The sequence below is a fragment of the Petromyzon marinus genome, chromosome 34 (assembly GCF_048934315.1).
Source record: "Petromyzon marinus isolate PM22_M1 ecotype Great Lakes invasive population chromosome 34, UKy_Petmar_22M1.pri1.0, whole genome shotgun sequence".
NCBI classification, from domain to species: domain Eukaryota; kingdom Metazoa; phylum Chordata; class Hyperoartia; order Petromyzontiformes; family Petromyzontidae; genus Petromyzon; species Petromyzon marinus.
The window spans coordinates 12,605,820-12,626,406 of NC_133700.1; the positions used below are offsets into that span (position 1 = coordinate 12,605,820).

The 20,587-nt window shown below is 48.3% G+C and overlaps 1 protein-coding gene across 1 annotated transcript; it reads right to left on the minus strand.

Annotated features, from left to right (window-relative positions):
• Positions 1-1,367: 1,367 nt before the first annotated feature.
• Positions 1,368-20,312, minus strand: HHATL (hedgehog acyltransferase like). Its single transcript, XM_032965769.2, has 12 exons — positions 20,133-20,312; positions 14,642-14,831; positions 13,664-13,725; positions 12,812-12,925; positions 11,756-11,950; positions 9,489-9,698; positions 8,661-8,832; positions 7,761-7,905; positions 6,695-6,730; positions 3,489-3,690; positions 2,742-2,886; positions 1,368-1,928 (listed from the first exon to the last, which is right to left on the minus strand). Exons 2-12 carry the CDS (start codon positions 14,739-14,741, stop codon positions 1,825-1,827), a joined length of 1,485 nt encoding a protein of 494 aa, XP_032821660.1. The 5' UTR covers positions 14,742-14,831; positions 20,133-20,312; the 3' UTR covers positions 1,368-1,824.
• Between the last annotated feature and the right edge of the window lie 275 nt (positions 20,313-20,587).

Genomic DNA, 20,587 nt, shown 5'->3' on the forward strand with positions numbered 1-20,587 from the left:
TAGGAGACTGTTGTGTGTACGGTACAGTATTTTTTTATCCTTCACAAAGTCAAATACTATATAAAGAGAGCCACCAATTGTAACACCACTCATGCTCTTGTCTCGCCAGTACGTTCATTTTTCCACTTCTGGATGAATCCAGGTTAACACTTGCTTCCACGTACGTTGAGAAGATACATTTGGTTGTTGGTTGATTAGTTCCACTAAAATGGGGGGGGGGGGAACGAACCACTAAGTAATACCCTCATCATATCTTCCACGAAGTGAGTGAACTGTGCTATATTGCATTCCATATATTTACTCAGATAAGACATTGCATTTATCCGTATTAATTCCCACAGCATCCATGAGCAGTATGGTTGATTGGGTTAATTGTCCAAAAATAATCACTGCAAGGCCATTCGGCTGCACACCATCACATCGCACTCCATGCCTTGAGTATTTACTTATGTTTACACTACATGATAATATCCTGTCAAAGATTAAAGAGCTAATGTACCTTGGGGATTTTCCTTTTACGTCTCTGCTTCCATGTGGAATACAAGAGATCTATTCCACATTTAGCAGACCTCCGTGGCGTGCTAAGTATTTAATTTACATGTATTCATAAATGCTTTCTGCTGCTGGTATAATCTGGAGGGAGGAGGTGGCAAGACGCCTTGTAGAGCTGCAAATTGCGTCCGAGTAAATGTCACGTGAGAACCGTCCTTGGGGCCTCACGAAGGCTGTGCAAAATCTGGGGCAAATGCAAAAGTCGTGCAGAACTGACCAGGGGGGGGGGGGGGGGTCCATTACAGAATGCTAATGGAAAAAGGAGACTGTGAATTAAGCAATATTGGAAGTGTAAAGATAATATTGTAAAATCAAAGTGTCGCCATGCTTAGATTTTTGCTTATGGTGCTCAAATCTATTGGCAATCCGGAGGCAGTTTTAGAAATTCCACATTGTCTGGGAATTGCCGAGTAGAAATAACCACTGTTGGTTTGTCACCAAGCGGTGCAGCTTGAGTGGGGTCGGTTTGACTTCAGGGATAAATTGGACACGCGGTTTCATGCGTAGACATGTAACTAGTCACCTCGCAGTCATTGTATGAACTTAAATGGTCACAATACATTATTTCTTTGTCTTGTTTTCACCATCTAATTTTTTAAAATAATTTGTACTGTCATATTGAACAGTTTTCCTCTCTCCATTAGCCAGAGTTCACTTTTACCATATAATTTGCATATATGTTGTGTACATGGTGGACAGTGGTCACACGCAATTAAATGCAACATCCCACACCACTCGCCACTCACCCCAGCCCCTCACTCTCATCTCTCATAGCTTCACATGCCCCAGTAAAGAATTGTGAGCATGGCAATGCGTTACACAGCTACACAGTTACAAATGTTTAATTACACAGTGGCACAGGTACGTTCGGCAGGTAATGGCCACACAAATGCTTCACAGTGCATTGCTGAGTGTTATTAATGTTCATAAACATGGACAAAGTAACCACAGTTGGCGATAATCCACAACTCAACTCGCAAGGTATAATTTAATTGATTAAATATTGTAAAATTTTCCACTTTAAATAATGAGTTTAACCATACAGTTTGGTAATAGATTAAAATTATACTTGACATGGGGCATGACATTAGAAATTGCATTTTTCAAGGAATATTTTGTTGATAGAATTGTGGAGTAATTAAAATAAAATGCTACGTGTGGTTTCATGACAGTATATTGTCGGCAACATAAATTGGGATTTAAAAGCTGAACGTCAGTCTTGCCTGACGAACTCCGTACAATGGTACGGCATCTTCCAAACATGGGGGCACCTCACTCAGTCTTCTCCTTCACAGCGTCCAGACGGTCCTTCTCCATGACTAGCTGTACTCCACAGTATGTGATGAACCACACCATGATGGTGGTGAAGGGAAAACCTACAAAACAGCATCAACAGGCCTTTGTCATTGATGAATGGATGGATGGAGATTCGTCACATGAGACCTCTGACGCTGCTTATAAGGCCGCGGAAAGGTTTATGGAAGCCTGGGGCAGAATGCAAGATGAGGCCCCCTCAGATCTGAGGCCCTTCCATATCGGAGGCCTAGGGCAACTATCTCACCTACCATGCCCTCTCTCCCGCCATAGACACCTACAGTAGAAGGTTTTGTGCATCATGCCTACATTCTTCATTTAATCTGAGTTTAGTTATATAACATAACCCTGCAAGGCTGTAAGTGCAATAGGATACCAATGCACAGAGTATGGCTCACAGAATAAATGTGGTTGTGGTGGTCAACGCCGAGTGCAAGCAAGGAAGTATGTGACAGCGCTTAGCGCAAGGGGAAATGAATACGGGCATATACGGGAATTTTGTGGCCACTCCACCCTTTAATTTTGTTTTAATCGGATGTGTTTTCGGGTTGTAATGTGTATTGTCTGGGTATGATGTCCGACGTTTCTCACCACCTGCTGGGATCTTTTTCGGGAATTTTATCGGAACTTGAAGAAGCCACCAGAACGTCGAGCAAAATGTTGGGCATCACACTTTACAACACGCGGTACAACCCGATTACACGTCGGGTCGCTATACAGTACAACCAGAACGACGTAGTTGCGTCAAACGTGATTCTGTGTAAGTATTCAAATTGCGCATGAATTTATTCAGTTCCCTGTCAGAGATGCAGAGTGGTGGGGAAATGTTGTGCAGGTGCTGTGATGCTGCGGTGCGCCAGTGCGTAGACTCTGACCGTAGAGCAGGATGCGGCAGGAGACGAGTTCAGCAAAGTCCGTGCTGTTGAGAGCCAGCACGTTGTACAGGATGATGGTCCAGTAGTTGGCCGCCCCAAAAATGGCACGCACACGGCGAGACCACTCCGGCGTGAGCTGCTTGCCCTGGGGAGCGCAGCCACATGGGAACGCACGAACACACGCGCGGGTGTACACATAAATATTCCACAGGTTGATGTCGACGAGACTATGACTCTCACTGATTTTTTTAAAAATTCCGTCTACATTAACACTTAACGGGAAGGGTTTTCGAAGCCTTGGCCATGTATATGATCAGGTAAAATCAATTGCAATTCATTACCGAGTGTTGGGTTAGGCCTCAAATGAACTGGCCACTTTTTTGTTGTGTAACCCTCCACCACCCGATATCATGAAAGATCTTTAGAAACAAGGAAAACAATTCTCACTTCCTGCACCCACAGCTCCAGGAGGTAATTCTGACTTCCTAGTTTTTCACCTAAAGGTATTTGACACATTTGCAAGTGAAGCGTGATCTAATCACTAGGTTTGCTTCTGTGAACTGTTCTTCAACTCACCGGTGAGCTTAAACAATAATACCTGGTGTGTTAATCGCTTGTGCACATGTCAATTTTATTTAGCTTTGTCGGTTGGTGCAGGGTTATGCCACAACAACTAGCCAAGATCATTACGTGGACAAACAAAAACATCAATTATGAATCACGTGAACATTGTTCGAGGGCAATTACCTCGATTTGGGTGAGGGCAGGCAGCGCAAACAGCTTCTGCACCCACAGCTCCAGGTTGAGGCCCAGGCAGTTGAGGAAGGACCACAGGTAGACAACGTCGCACGGGCCCAGCCACAGCGTGGCAAAGGCAAACGTCGCCACCGTGCCGAGCAGCTCCCTCAGGATGTTGTCGTGGTTGACTCCGTAGCGGTCGTAGATGTATCTGGGGAAGCGCAGGATTGAGAATAAGGATTTACAGTGAGGGAAAAAAGTATTTGATCCCCTGCTGATTTTGTACGTTTGCCCGCTGACAAAGAAATGATCAGTCTATAATTTTAATGGTAGGTTTATTTGAACAGTGAGAGACAGAATAACAACAACAAAATCCAGAAAAACGCATGTCAAAAATGTTATAAATTGATTTGCATTTTAATGAGGGAAATAAGTATTTGACCCCCTCTCAATCAGAAAGATTTCTGGCTCCCAGGTGTCTTTTATATAGGTAACGAGCTGAGATTAGGAGCACACTCTTAAAGGGAGTGCTCCTAATCTCAGCTTGTTACCTGTATAAAAGACACCTGTCCACAGAAGCAATCAATCAATCAGATTTCAAACTCTCCACCATGGCCAAGACCAGACAGCTCTCCAAGGATGTCAGGGACATGATTGTAGACCTACACAAGGCTGGAATGGGCTACAAGACCATTGCCAAGCAGCTTGGTGAGAAGGTGACAACAGTTGGTGCGATTATTCGCAAATGGAAGAAACACAAAAGAACTGTAAATTTCCCTCGGCCTGGGGCTCCATGCAAGATCTCACCTCGTGGAGTTGCAATGATAATGAGAACGGTGAGGAATCAGCCCATAACTACACGGGAGGATCTTGTCAATGATCTCAAGGCAGCTGGGACCATAGTCACCAAGAAAATAATTGGTAACACTATGCCGTGAAGGACTGAAATCCTGCAGCGCCCGCAAGGTCCCCCTGCTCAAGAAAGCACATATACATGCCCGTCTGAAGTTTGCCAATGAACATCTGAATGATTCAGAGGACAACTGGGTGAAAGTGTTGTCAGATGAGACCAAAATGGAGCTCTTTGGCATCAACTCAACTCGCCGTGTTTGGAGGAGGAGGAGGAGGAATTCTGCCTATGACCTCAAGAACACCATCCCCACCGTCAAACATGGAGGTGGAAACATGCTTTGGGGGTGTTTTTCTGCTAAGGGAACAGGACAACTTCACCGCATCAAAGGGACGATGGACGGGGCCATGTACCGTCAATTCTTAGGTGAGAACCTCCTTCCCTCAGCCAGGGCATGGAAAATGGGTTGTGGATGGGTATTCCAGCATGACAATGACCCAAAACACATGGCCAAAGCAACAAAGGAGTGGCTCAAGAAGAAGCACATTAAGGTCCTGGAGTGGCCTAGCCAGTCTCCAGACCTTAATCCCATAGAAAATATGTGGATGGAGCTGAAGGTTCGAGTTGCCAAACGTCAGCCTCGAAACCTTAATGACTTGGAGAAGATCTGCAAAGAGGAGTGGGACAAAATCCCTCCTGAGATGTGTGCAAACCTGGTGGCCAACTACAAGAAACGTCTGACCTCTGTGATTGCCAACAAGGGGTTTGCCACCAAGTACTAAGTCATGTTTTTCAGAGGGGTCAAATACTTATTTCCCTCATTAAAATGCAAATAAATTTATAACATTTTTGACATGCGTTTTTCTGGATTTTTTTGTTGTTATTCTGTCTCTCACTGTTCAAATAAACCTACCATTAAAATTATAGACTGATCATTTCTTTGTCAGTGGGCAAACGTACAAAATCAGCGGGGGATCAAATACTTTTTTTCCCTCACTGTACGTTTAGAGAGAGGAAACTTGTTTTAATGCCTCAGCAACTCATCTCAACCATTCCAATGCACTGCTGCAGTCAAGCCAGTGTCAGCTGTCCCTGTGTGACACGTGATATACACAGCACCGGACTGAAAATAGGCTTTAGTCTATCAGTAGGTGGGCGTACGACTGTGTGTGTTTTTTACATTCAATTCAGTAATTTATGAGTACAGTAATGTATTATTTTACCAAATTTGGATCATGACGCTGGCACACTATGGCCTACTATTTTCCAAATAACGTCACGGGATATTTAACGTCCATTGTGAAGCGGACGGTGCTTGTTTACGGTTCATACGCCCACTGTATTAACCAGGGTGGCCGCTGATCCTGAACCACAAACCTGTGCAACAAGGCGAGCACATGCTTATCCTGGGATCCATCATTTCCAGAGGGACCTAAACTTCGTGTGATTGCCCACACGTCGAACCCTTGTGCCAATCCAAAGCGAGACGACGGCCTCCCCATACCACACGGGTCGTGGAGATTATTTGATCGTGCCTCAGCATAGACGTTGGAGCACAATCATGATCATCAACACAATCCTTGGGCAGACAGCCCGTAGGTGTCCACTGCACATTCCCTAATTTGTTTCCACTTTCCTCTGTCTTGTGCCAATATGCTCAAGTAGTGTACATCTTTCTGGCACCAATCTCTTCTGTCATCAAGCCATCCTTTGTCAGGTCTTTCTTTTTTTCCGGTTCCTTACATTTTTCCAAACACACTTTTAATATTCCTGTTGTTGTCCATCCTACATATGTCCATCCTACATATATATATCTATCCTACATGTGTCCAAATAGTGCCAGTTTCCTTCTCATCACTGCCTGCATCATCAGGTCGTCTTCTTCTCTGCGCAACCGTTTTCTTACTTCTACGTTCGTTCCTCTTTGGGTTCAGCTCACATGCAGCAGTATCCTTCTGTCGCAATGCATTTCGAGTGCCAATATCTTTGCTGCACTGCCCTCTGGTAACAATGCAGTCCCGTACCAGTCGACAACACCGATTGTCTTATGCATGGCGGTAACCGATTGAAACTCTCAAGATCTGATGAGACCGGGCACGTCCCACATTATTTGGTCACAGGCACTTTACGTGATATGCGTCTTGTAATGGCTATCGGGCAAATGGAAAGGTGCCAATTAATTATTTTATTCAGTCAATAACTGCTTTTTGGATGTAATTACTGCAGCTCCTTGCCAAGTTTGACTCTCACTTTGACCTTATATGGATGATTTACAAAACATGTGCAAAAATAGGTACCGTAATTTACTAGGCACATAAATCCTACTCCATCTGTCATCCACAACAATAATAACAATGGTACTTACTTGCAAAGAAAGTCGTTGATTCCTCTGTCAAAATGACTGCAACACAAATGAGGATTGTGATTAATTTAAATATTTTAAATAAACAGTAGTGTTTAAAGATTGTTACCCCATAAATCACGAAGTGTAAGGAGAGTAGGTAGTCTAATAATTATGCCTCTGCTGCTGAGGGAGCGACGTTTATCGATTCGCTTTTTTTAAGAAGCAACATGCGGCGCCCACATGCTGCGACCTCGAGCGTGCCTGCGCGCGTTTTCACAGCTGATCCTCCCGACACCTCTCACACCGCTCGTCACGCGTGGCACCCGCTACTCGTGCGGGTCGAGTGGCAGCGCACATCACTACAAGGTTGCCCCCGCCATAGTTATGCTCTGGGCCTCCCCTAGGTCAACTCGGCCTCAAAGCTAATTCACACCTGATGTGGCGGTGTCAACATTGCTTTTTGTGTTTAGTTTGTTGTCTTTTGCCCGCACCTCCGATTGGCACGGTTGGCTACATTCATAATACGACATTTACTGGGGAGGAAAAAGGCGGCCGAGCAAAGTTCCGGCCACGCTACCCCCTCGTGTACCACGTTGGCCCTAAAGAGGCGTTTGCGAAGAGCACTTGACCCAACAGCCTGCTTGGCCTCTATGGGGATCTCTGGCTCTTGTGAATGCGTCATTTAATTTGAGTTGTATGCTGGTGAGTGTGTAGGCATGCATTTGTTTGAATGTGTCTATTAGTGTGTGAACGTGTACAAGTATTTGCACACATGTTTGTATGTGTATAGGTGTGAGAGTGTGTACATGCATATGTGTATGTACACGTGTGTGCAGTGACGATTATCTGACGTGGTCTTGGGCCTCCCCTAGGTCGACTCAGCCTCAAATGAGGACCTGGTGCAGTGTGTAAACATCGCCACTGGGGAGACAAGGGCGGCCGGGCGTGGTGCTGACCACCCACCGCTTTGTGTGCCGTGCCGGCCTTCATAGGTACTCGCTAACATCACTTGCCCCAACAGTCTGTTAAAGGCTATACGGGGGACCTTGTGTTGTGTGTGTGCGTGTGTGCGCGCAGTGTATCGCACGTGTCAGCGAAGACGTAGAGCATGGTGATACACTTGGGACGCTTGGGGGGGTCGAAGTGGTCCAGGCGGGCGACGGTGCACACCACGCCGAACAGCATAGCAGCCTTCACCCAGTCGTACACCAGGTTTGCGTACGCCAGGAACGCTTTGAACGACAGATGGAAACAAAAAACAAAACCCCCACCGCACATGACTCGGTCATCGGCTCGCAGCAAGAGGGCGGAATTTAGCCGTCAGCACTGTGACTGGATCCATGCTTGCAATGAAACGGGGACAGAAAAAGGAAGACGTCGATCAGGGGGAAGACGCAGGTCGTGACATCATTTTGACAATGCACAATAATAAGTGCGATTGGGCAGGGCCCATTGCTAGATGGGGTGATGGCCGATGTGCAAAACTGGTGGACAGAATGGCGGTCCAAACAGATAAATGTGTCCGTGTGGATGTACACCGAGGAGGTCAAGCGATGAGATCAATTCATGTGCAGGAGTGAGATGGACGGCAGCCGCACTGAATCACGAGGGATGGCGCCAGCATGGGGAGTTCTTCATCCAGCATTGGATAGACAGCTGCTGCTGCTGATTACTGACAACTGTGGCGGCGTTTTGTTTCGATCGGTGCAACGAGAATGTAAATAACCCACACGGGGCTTGTGGGAAACCCACACGCGGGGGAAGCCCCGAGTGCATTTCATTTCAGATAGGCCTCCTTCAATGAGAAGACACTCTAATGGACTCTGTTTAGTTATGATTTAAATCATTTAAAGGAAAGCACCATTGTGTCACTGCAATTCCATCGTTATTAATAATTGCGATCCTATTTAAAGGATCGCTCCTTCTCTCCTGCTGCCCGCGTGGTCTGCAGGGAGGGGGGGGGGGGGAGGGTGCTTCACCGCCGTACCGAGGCCCCAGTCGGAGGTGTCCTCCAGCAGGGAGAGGTCGGCAGGGATGGTGACGATGTAGAGGAAGTGGAAGAGAATGTCCACCAGCAGCACGACCAGGAGGTGTCCGCATACGCCCATGTTGATCCCCCACAGCTCGTGCTCCTTGCGCGCCAGCGAAGAGTCGTTTACCTGCCCGTGGGACCCGCGTAGGATCAGTGCTCATTCCCTCCGACCGCAGCAATGCCCTCGTGGGCACAAACCATCGGTGGGAATTGATACTAACACAGGATTCAATGAAACTGCAGTCGATTAATGAATGCATCCTGTGCGCACCGTTCACCAACGCGTAATGACCAGCGTGGCAAAGAATGGTAAAAAAACACCCATGGCATGGGTCGACTTCTACACAGCAGTGGATTGACAAAGGGCTGCAAACTAATTAAACGAGTGACTGTTTGCCAAGATGAGTGTTAGAGAACGGCCCATGGAAGCGAATATCACAAACTCCCTCCTAGATCCCTCAAAGTGACCTCTGGTGCACCACACTGGTGGGTAGCACTTTTCAACTCGATCTGTTATGGAGTGATACATTCACGGCACAACATTCAAACCTATATTATTTAATATCCGTATAGAGTGCAAAACCACATTTAACAAGACAAATGTACATGTGCAGTTGATGGTGACAGGGCTAAAATATTTAACTCACTGCACCTGAGTACCTGGTTTTAAATCACAGGCGGCTGAAAGCTGGATTCGATCGCAAGATCCGAGCAGTGCCACCTCTGAGCCACACGGCCACTGCAGGAGGCCTCGGCGTGCGGCAGATGTCAGGGCGCGGTCACCTGCTCGTGGAACTTGTCGTAGACCATGACGGGCCCGAAGAAGAAGAAGGGCAGGTAGAAGTTGTACTTGAGCAGGTCGAGGAAGGAGTAGCTGCCGTCCTTGTAATCACAGTTGTCGAGCGCGAAGCTCAGGCAGCGCACAATGGTGAAGGCCGAGCCGCCCGCAAAGAGGACGTCCTGCAGCTGGAAGTCGCCCGACACGAAGCCGTTCTGCGCCACGCATCAAAGACAGGGGTGGAGAGAGATCCGGAAGGCATGGGCAAAAGCTCTCAATCATAGCCAGGGTGGATGGCGATCACGGCAGAATTAAACCTATTCATAATAAAGGTTTCTGGGTTTGATCGCGTACGTATAAATGTGTCGTTTATACTTACGCGATCTAACCCAAAAACCTTTATTACGAATAATATTGGTCGCGAAAGCCTACGTGTTAAATAGAATTAAACCAATTTAAACAAAAGCCAACCGCTGAATAGAGTAATGATACGGACCGCTCTTGCTGGTTGTGCATGCTCTCACCCGATGTGTATCGAGGAAATATTGTACAAACATTTTGACTTTCAGTACAGCAATCCCTCACCAACCCTGTGTTTCGCATCCACGGTATTTAAGTATCCACGTCTTTCCTTCGGCATAGCAATTTGCTAACCGCGGTATGGAGTTTGGCATATCCGCGGTTTAACACGGCGACCTCTGCCACTTGTCATTCAGAATCTCCCACAAAGCAGAGTCCCCTCCATGCATCGTCTCGTCTCCAGCCCCCGCCACCCCTCTCTTCCCACCACCAGGTGGAGGTAGAGAGTGGGCAGAGCGCCTCGTGCCTCGAACAACCACCTACCACGTTACCTCGTCAACTTCAACCCTCAGTGTGAAAGGTAAATAACATTATTTTGTTTTGATTGATTATGCCATTTGAAATTTTATTTTGTTACTGTTTATTTTATTTGCGTTGAGTGAAGGAACAGGCAACCTGGTTAGGCCTTGACGACTGACCGTGGCGACGGTTGCCCTGACCCCCATGTTTCCCATACGGCCTTCGAAATTGGGGGGGGGGTTCCAACTACGTCGGTTTTCAGGAGAGTAACCCCCGCGGTTGGCGAAGGAGGATCGTTGTATTTAGGAGGTGGAACCGAGTCTTCAGGAGGGGGCTCAGCCCCCCCTCGGCCTGGCAGCTTGAGCTGTGGTTTCCTATATTAAGTTCACGGTTACACAGCTGATGTGTGATATGGGTGGAACGATGCATCGACTCATTAATGTTCATTACATAATCTAATATTGCGTGTACGAAGAGGCGCGTTTTGATAAGCACGGCGTTACGTGATGGTTTCACGTCACCCCTGCGGCCCATTCACCACAATGTCAATCAATGGATTCTTGAGTTGAACCATGATTCTGAATTGTGACGATTTCTTTAAATCACCGGGAAAGTGGCATTTTCCATCATTAATATACACGATCTCACTTTTACCCTCTCACATTAATGGTTGTTAAAATATTGTTTATCTCAAGTGGATTGATATTCGATGCGTGTAATCCTCTTGTACAAGGTGTCACAGCTTCACGAGACATGCATGTCTCAAATGCGGCCATGGGGGGCTAGATTTGTGTACGCCTGAACAAACTCCATCCCCAGAGTTGCCACTGATTTATTTTTTTATTGTTTATGCTCTGATTGCTATTTGATTGTTTGGCTCTGATTGTTATTTGTTTAATCGTTTTAATTTGCATTGTTATTTGCTTTGGTAATTATTTTGAAACAGGCCAGCCTTGCAAACGAGACCTATCTTCTTCTCTTGAGTTCTTACCTGGTTCCACAAAATAATCCTAAAACGTTAAACCTCCTGGTCTCCCGACGACCGTCCTATTATTTTAAATAGCTGCCCTGTGAAATCTGTAATTCTCTAGACACTTAAAGTCCCTTTTGAGCAATCCTACCCATTCGAACTGAACTATTAAAAAAAGTTGTATTTTACCAGATAAAGCCCGCTGAGCTATATATCTATTTTTCAGAAGCGACCTGCCCACAAATTATATCCTAATTAAGTGACTCATCATATGGACATTTATAATAGCGAAATACATGTTGATTCTAAATGTGGATGGGAAACCGGAGGACCTGGAGAACAATCCACGCGACCGTGGAGAGAGAGACAGAGAGACATGCAAACTCCAGGTATACAAGCGTCAGGGTCTGGATCGAACCCACGACTTACTACTCTATAGCGGGCGAGCTAGTTAACATCTCCCCCCCCCCCACCCCGTGGCACCTGCCAGCTGTTGAACGGTTCGGCCCTGAAGGTGGCGAGCGATGCGAGTCCGGCGAGGAAGCAGAGCCAGCGCTGCTTGGCGAGTCCCACGGAGTAGAGCAGCAGGCAGTGCGACGCCACGAGCAGCACGTACTGCAGGCCCATGGTGGCCGTGACCACCAGCATGCCGTACACCATATACACCAGCGAGCGGCGCTGCGGAGCACGGGGACACCCGACGGACGGTGAACTTTGTCTACGGGACCCTTTTTGGCAGCATCAAAAGGATGAAACAAGAATAATAGGTTTTGCCATGTTCAAACACCAAATAAATACCTTTAGTAAGGCATCAGGTCTGCATGAACCACACGTTCTTGTGACAACACTGGTGAGACAAGGCCATGAAGAAGGCTGTCTCGGTGGAGGCTAATCAGTTTCGAAGACAATGCTTATATTATATTATCAGAGCATGTCTGTTTGCATGTGTTGCTACAAGTACGTGTGTGGTTAATGCAGACTTGATGCCTTGCAATAGGTATCTATTATGTGTTTGAACATCTCAACACCTGAACTGAACTGTTTTATTGTCAGAAAAGGATAAAAACCTATTGTTTTTGTTTCTTCATTATGTTGAACTTCTTTCGCACCGCACGTAGCCAACCGTGCTATTGGGAGGTGCGGGGGAAGGACAACAAACTAAACATAATAAACATTGGCTCGGCACGAGGCCATCCACGTTCCATCAACGACGGTTGGTGACTTATTCAGAGCTCAATGTCAGCTGGGTCCAACCCGGAAAATGTACATTGCAGCATATGGAAATCAGCAATTTCCCATTGGCTATTCCACTCCCAAACCTTGGCGTTGTGAGAACTCGGGCATTAAAACGAACCCTAAGCATCTTATAGGAGCTTTATAGAATCAGAATCTGTATTTATACTGGAAAAATCGGATGAGCTGTAAAGCTCTTTTTTAACATGTTGAATAGTTTCACACGTGAGCTGCTGCCCCCCCCCGACTCCTGCCCCCATGCCCCCCCACGCCTCGCGTGCGCCGACTGATGCAGGTGCCAGGTACCTCGGGGAAGAGGAGCGACGCGAACTTCCCGAAGAGCACCTGTCCCGACAGGGCGAGCAGAATGTAGTTCCGCCACTTGGAGAACCACATGAGCCACTCAAAGTCCGCGATGTCCTAGCGGGGGACAGGAGACGTCGTCGTCACACAGGCGCGTCCGGGGTGGTGACGAGCGACGGCTCCTCCACGCTCCCTCTCCCATGGCTCACTCGTGGCCACGGCGATCGCCGGTTCACTCGTTCTCTCAAAAACGTACTCGATCACCCACCCACCACCACTCATTCACCCACTCCCTTACCTTTGCGCTTACGAACTTCCTCACCTATGCACTCACCCATCAACCTCCCCACTCACGCATGCACCCAACGACGTCCTCACTCACCCATCTACGAACTCATCTATAATTGAGTGCAATAAATAAAGGTGTGAGTGGGTAGCTGAATGTATGAACGAATGCTAAGTGAGTGAGTGATTCATCTATCCACTCACTTACACTTTAACTGATGCACTCACTTATTCACCCACCCACCCAACCGACCATCACTCCCATCTACCTCCCCACTCACTCATGCACCCAATCAATCCCTCACTCACCCATCTACCCACCTACCAAATAATTTCCCCAGCCAATCATCCAAAAACCCGCCCATGCATCTACTCACCCATCCATGCATCTACTCACCCACTCACCAAACTGCCTGCCCATGCACCTACTCACCCATCCACGAATCTACTCACCCATCCATGCACCTACTCACCCACTCACCAAACTGCTTGCCCATGCATCCAATCACTCACCCACTCACCGGCGCAAGGGCACCTGAGTGTGTGGCTGTGCGGCCGTGCGATACCCACCCTCTTCCTTCCGAAGTAGGACCATCCATCCTGCAGACCTTCCTTGAAGTGTCCCCCGTGTTCTGAGACGAGACACGAATCCAATTCGTAAAATCAACAGCGTCCCTCCGCTCATTAAACCACATCCTAGCAAGCTAACAGTTTGGTCTCTGTGCTTGCAGTGCGGCTGGGATTGGTGTTCACAAGATTAACTACCCGAGGTCGACTCAGTCTTAAATGAGTATCTGGAGCGGTCTGTAAACATTAGCACGGGGAACTCAAAAGCGGCCGGGTGTCGTGCTGGCCAACCCACCCCCTCGTGGAACGTGCCATTCTTCATATTCTCTCCTCGCTGATAGCACTTGCCCCAACACTCTGTGCATCTATACAGGAGATCTTGTCTTAGTCTACATGCATAGTGTAAATACAGAGGTATGTGTGTGTGTGTGCGTGTATACACGTGCTCGTGTATGCATGTAGTCGTGTGTATAGGTTCACTGTGCCGGCCTTCATAGGCGTTCACTGACAGCACTTGCCCCAACAGCCTGTTACGGGTTACATGGGGGATCTTCTTTGGTTCTTTCGGTAAAGTCACGTAGAGGCGGTTAACCGCCTCTACGGGGAGGGATTCCACACATCCTTAAGATCATTCAACAGACTTCGGGATAAGAAGGCTCAACTAATCGAGTCTCTCACCTTTCTGAAGAGATGCCGCGACTCTAAGCTTAAAAGCCGTGATCTGAACGTGGCTCTCTCACTCCAGCGCTGTCCTACCAGACAGTCTCGCCCCCTTCACCTGATGAAGGCCGCTTGTGTTGTGGCCGAAACGTCGTGAGAATATTATTGTGTTATTTTATTTTATCAATTTATTATTTTATTCTCATTCTACGTGACTTTACCGAAAGAACCAAAGAAGATTAATCATTGCAGTCACGAAAGCTACATGGGGGATCTTTGTCTGTGTATCGGTGTGTGCGCGCGCGCGCCTTCGTGCCGCACCCTCGGAGACGGCAGCGACCCAGCTGGCCGCCCACAGCAGCGCGGCCCCCAGCACGCCCGTGTAGGCGCAGAGCTCGGCGCGCGGGAGCGCTGCAGCCATGGCGAGCTCTTCCGCGGCGCCACAGAGACCCAGACGCAGAGGGCGGCTCCGACGGCTCCCGGCGGGGACTCGCAGCCCCTGAGGCGCGGCCTGTGTCATCGCAACAGCATCTCGCGTTCTGCTACTGATGGAACCTCCGAGGGTACTGGACGAGAATCATCGTCGTCGTGGTCATCTCACCGTCGCGTCAAATACACCGCCAGGTACCCCTGCGGCAGCCTGGCCCAGGGGCAAACCCACGGGGTAGCTGTCCCCGTGTGGCACAAGGTGAACGCAGCACCCCGCCTGCAAGTGGCCATTGGCCTGCCAGTATGTTAGCAATGCTGTTAAGTGGCCCTTTCGCAATTGAGTAATATACGAGTGATTTACATTTCTTTTTGCAAATTTGGACCATGTTGACGCCACACATGGACAACTCTTTTTGGAATAACGTCGTGGGATATTTAAATTCCACTGTGAAGCAGACGGCGTGTCTTTTATGGCTAATAAACCGGCAATATTAACCATGGTGGCTGTGTATATCGAACCGCAAATCTCTGCAACGAGCAGCAAACGCGCGACTGCAGGACCATGTCCTCGCCCTGTATTTGTACGGCCCTTTGCCATTCCACAGCCGGACAAACCAGCAGTGGAAAGTTCATGTTAATATTGGTGAGGCCAGTGCATCATTGGATAACTACATCTCACCATTTCACAAAATGCTGCTCACCAGCCGATGTTGCCAACGCACTGCTGGACGAGGGCCTCCCAACGCCCGCGTGATAGTCGTGGGGGTTATTGAACCGTACTTCACTGCGCTGGTCAGTGCAGGTTGGTGACGGCGGGAAGTGTAGACGTGGGAGCATGGAAGTGCAGTACGACAATGGGTTTTCCCACAGGGCCTCTCAGCTGCCCATAGCGTAGCTGCCTAGGGGACAAGCCTGCCGCGTGTGGTGGTCGCCCACCCAGGCACCTTCGTGGCCAAACCTGCTTGGCTTCTGAGATCTGATGAGATCGGCAGCGTCTTGGGAGACTTGGTCACAGGCTTACGTACACTGCAGCATTTAGCCAAAAGAAAGGAGGCAAGTTCAACTTACTGCTGCTCAAGAGAGATTTACAGAGCGGTCATCTCAGGTCTTAAGCCAGAGGTGCAAATTCGACATTCCTATGGCAGGGACCTTTTTACCTTGCTGATCTTGTCAAGGAACATAAACTATCACACAAACTCCGGTCATCCTCGCATCGGATTTTGGCTAGCCATGGAACAAAGACGGGTACCGTGTCATGTGCGGTTCTGTGGCCATCTGGAACGCTCTTCCTTCAAAAAGTAGAAAGCCACTGGAGCGATACACTTTTAAATCTAGATTGAAAACTTATTTATTTACAGTTGCTATTTGTGTTTAGTTTGTTGTCCTTCCCCCCGCACGTCTGAATGAGCACGGTTGGTTACGTATGTATTAAAGAAGTTCAACAAACATACATAGGGACCAGCCGATTGAGTGGACAGCCACTGTTAGCTTCCCACAAAGAGGTATATATATTTTTACACTGAAAGTAGAAACTGAGTTGACCTTGTGGAAGGATTTGAACTCGCGACCTTCTGTTTGTGAGCTGTTTCCTCTAAACACAAAACCAATCTCTGGCCATATGACTCGATGTTTGACAAGACTATTATTATTGACTCTATAGGTATGCTTGTGTTTTGCAATTGTGATTTTTAAAGTGTCTGCATACCAATAATGAATATTAACATTCTTCAACAACCACTGATGAAATAGTCAACTGGGAAACAAGTGGCAATGATCAGTTTCTCTAATAATCTCCAGACGATAAGACGAGTTAAGCCAGGCGTTGAGGAGATGGGGCGATGTCCGGCAGAGCCATGAAAGTATTTACAGCACAGGCAAAGGGTGAGGTGTAAACACCAACACCGGTCACGTGCAATTGTACGGGATGCTGCTGCTGCAGCTGCTATTGCAGCTGCTGCTGCCGTGGATTATTGTTTAGCACGCTGGGCTTGCAATCCAGGGGTCTCCGATTGCCGGTGCAATCCCCTGGCGTGGCACTTAAAACAAAAGTGCAGGTTTCTTAAATCCCTCCCACCTCTGTCCACCCAGCGCTATAAATGGACCCACCGCAGTTGGTAGATCGGCAGGTTGCATAAGTTGGGGTAAAGTGTGGATGACTCCCGTCTCTTCCCAGACATACTGGCCATCGTGGAAGAGTAGGCCGAGTATCCTCGAGAGTCCCCTCTAGTCGAGGCTCTTCTGCCAGCAGTGACACGAGCACGCAATTGCAGGGTTGCGCCTTTACGTTATAAATGCGATGCGATTGACGTCGACTCAAGGTAGGATTCTGTGGCCGAAGGGAAGAGCCGTGCAAGCCAGGCCTGGCCAACTGGGCACAGGCGCGCGTGAGCAAGAGCCGTGCGCGTGAAGACGTCGTCTGTGTGCGAGATGCACCGGGCCCTGTGCACGCACCACAACTCTACGTGTTTGACAGGAATCGGGCATTTGCCAGAACAAAGTAGATTCAGGCTGTCAGCGGCCGGGCACGAAACGTAAACATCCGATACATTTGGTGTGGATTTAAATAACATAAAATAGTCAACCAAACTTTTAAAAACATATTCTGTTTGCCGTGATAGAACGAACGAAGGAAACTAAAGAACATTTGTAGAACTAATTTTCAGCCCACCACTTACAATTCAAATCACGCAACATTGCTTTTTTCAAAAGCAATGTTGCGTGATTTGAATTGCTTTTTTCAAAAGCAATGTTCAGTGGTGAAGAGGTTATTCACTGAACCCTTATAAGGGGGGTGGGGGGCAACTACAAAATCCACAGTGCTGCCGGGGGTGCTGCCGATGATAGCGAGACGACGACGATACGAGACGCATCGAGCCATCAGCTGTTTACAGACTCGCACACGCACAGCCGATCCATCAGCCACGCGAATAGCACGCGGGCGCGCGCTGGCACCTTCAAGGACCGGCGCGCGGACTTTGTGGATTCCGGTCACGGTCCCCAGGCCCACTCAGCATTGTGTCGGCGAGCCACTCCAGTCCCGTCGAACGAATGGGGTGCACGGCTCAGTGACACACGGCGCTTTTTCTGGAAGATTTTGCTGGCTTTTCTTTAGTGTTTCTATTGCGTGTCGTCACTTTAAGATGTTCTTTGTTCATGTTGTTTGTTTGTTGCAGTTGCACCCGAGTCAAGAGCCGCATGGCTCACAGAGCTAAACCTAATACATGAAACTGAATAGCCAGCGGCCTCTGTACTTTATGGGACTGAGTACACTTGAAAGACATTTTATCCAAGTGCTAAAAAAAGAACATTGTTTTAATGGAAGCATAGGTTATAATAATAACAATTGCAGCCCTTCTTCAATGGCCTAAAATATGGCTCTAGATTTTGGTGTTATAATTTATTTATGTAGTTTATTGTTAAAAATTCGGTCACAGTCCCTATGATCACTGTTACATTGCATTCATGGCTTTTATTTTGGCCATGTTTTTGTTTATTGTAGTACGGAGTAAAGACTGATGGCCTTAATCTTAGTTGTCTTGTGGTTGTTGTTGTTGTTATTTTACTTGCATCCCACTGGGATTTTTGCACACAGCGTTGGTGTACGGTGCTATTTCAGGAATATTTTGATATTTTTTTCCTGCATTTTCTGTTTGCACAGTCACAAAATCACTTTAAGATGCTTTCTTGTTCATGTTTTTTGCTTGTTGCGGTTGCACCCGATGCAAGAGCCGAATGGCTCACAGTGCTATACCAAATAAATGAACTATGAACTATGAATCCACTGCAGGATGAAGGACGAGTGTTTAGCCACACGTTACCATGCTGGTGACTTGAGGTTCGTGAAGAATCGGTTCATAAATCACTCGCTACCGATGGTAGCCGTGGCTGGGAATCCAGCTCAGGTTCACAGAGTTCATGGCGCAGCGCACTATCCACTGGACATTTAAAACGTTAAATATAGTGAATATTGTTCGTGACGAATGTCAAACTTTCTCATAAATGAGCCACAGTTTGATTCCACACCTGTTTCAGCCTATGTCAAGAGTTACATTCTAAACATACGAGGATGCATATCTCTACAGATATGCACAAATGTTTATAAGATGTACTGTATGCATTACTAGAATGTATGCCCATGGAGATACACATATAGTACGGACGTATTTAGAAACTGATCCTTTGATAAGGGCTGGTTCTGCGTCTGCACATAACTTTACGATCACGTAACTTACGAGTTATTACCTCCACACCTTGCAATTGCAAACAACGTGATTGTACAAAACAGGTCCCTGCAGGGTGGGCTGGTAGGAACATTGGAATTTTGCGCAATTTTATTTTTACACCCCAACAGCATGATATTTCACTTCGTTAAAGTATTGAAAGGGGACGGACGGACGGACACATTAATCTATTGCAGGCTGGTACACTCAGTTTACAACTTCGTCCCTACCAGTATAAGTCATGCGGTACAGTATATGTCTCTACGCGTAAAGCCCCCTCATCAATCCATGGCTGGGTGAGGGTTTCCCCACACTGTGATTCGTGAGGGCGTTACGATATGGCCATACTTCACCACGCTGGTCTGTGCGGGACGGTGAATGTGGGTAACATTGACGTGGGAGCATAGTACAGTCCAGCACTTGACCTCTGCTGTCCATAACGACCTGAAACTATTCTGGCGCTTGCCTCATTATGCGCGGTCATCAATAATTCATCGGAAACAAGTCATAAACAACTGACTTTCTTTTCGCCGATAGCCTGAGAGATATCCATTAACAGATTAACATGTAAAAAAAAAACATAAAAAGAGCAGATCAACAATAACTTCACACGATCAACACTAGAGATGTTTTACTGCTGCTGTGGCAACAAGGGATAAATGCCATCACCGAATAAAAAAACCTACTAATCTACACCACCATTATCTGCGGCAAATCCCTGCATGCGTCCCTGAGGCGAATTATCATCGCGCTCACTGAAGGCACGAGGAGAGTCCACAATGGTCACACAACGAGGGGAGCGGCTTTTCAGCACTCGAAACGTCTCGGGAATGATTTTCGGGACAACTTTGCGCGCTTTTCGTTGTCACTGCGGCATCGGCTCCCCCTATAAATACCCGGCGGCGTGTGGCGTGCAGGACGCCTCCTGCGCAGTGCGGCAAGCGGGCGCCCTCAACTCGCGCCGCCCGCCCGCCCGAGAGAGGCGAAGCCCGCAGCGGTCAAATCAGCGGCGGGCAGAGTCCCGCGACGCGTGCCGATGTGGCCTGAGGCGGCGATGATGGAGGATGACCGCGACTCTCGGACGGGTTTCCGTCCGACGTCTGGTGCAGTCAGTACAGCAGAGGAGGGTGGGGGGGGGGAGGCAATTGCTGTAAATTACTCACCGGGAAGACGCAAGCTTGCGAATACACGCACGCGCAAAATCAAGTTTTTATCGTCGAGCGATTCGGCGATGGCGCTGCGGGCGGTGCATCGTCCCCTCGCCCCTGCCGCTGAGGGTACCCGAGAAGTATTTTTGCCGAGACATTTTCCCAAACAGTGCCCACCCGCAGCTCCCCACCAGTCACACCCCCCCACCCTCCTCACCCCCCCCACCCTCCTCACCCCCCCCGCCCTCCTCACCCCCCCCCACCCGCCCTCCTCACCCCCCCCACCCGCCCTCCTCACCCCCCCACCCGCCCTCCTCACCCCCCCCCACCCGTCCTCCTCACCCCCCCACCCGCCCTCCTCACCCCCCCACCCGCCCTCCTCATCCCCCCCCACCCGCCCTCCTCACCCCCCCACCCGCCCTCCTCACCCCCCCACCCGCCCTCCTCATCCCCCCCCACCCGCCCTCCTC

Coding starts and splice junctions, on each gene's coding strand:
- HHATL (XM_032965769.2), bottom strand. CDS start 14,741: ATGGCTGCAGCGCTCCCGCGCGCCGAGCTCTGCGCCTACACGGGCGTG. Junction 13,726..14,641: donor GGTCGCTGCCGTCTCCGAGG/GTGCGGCACGAA, acceptor GTCTCGTCTCAG/AACACGGGGGACACTTCAAG. Junction 1,929..2,741: donor CTGCCGCATCCTGCTCTACG/GTCAGAGTCTAC, acceptor GCTGTTTTGTAG/GTTTTCCCTTCACCACCATC.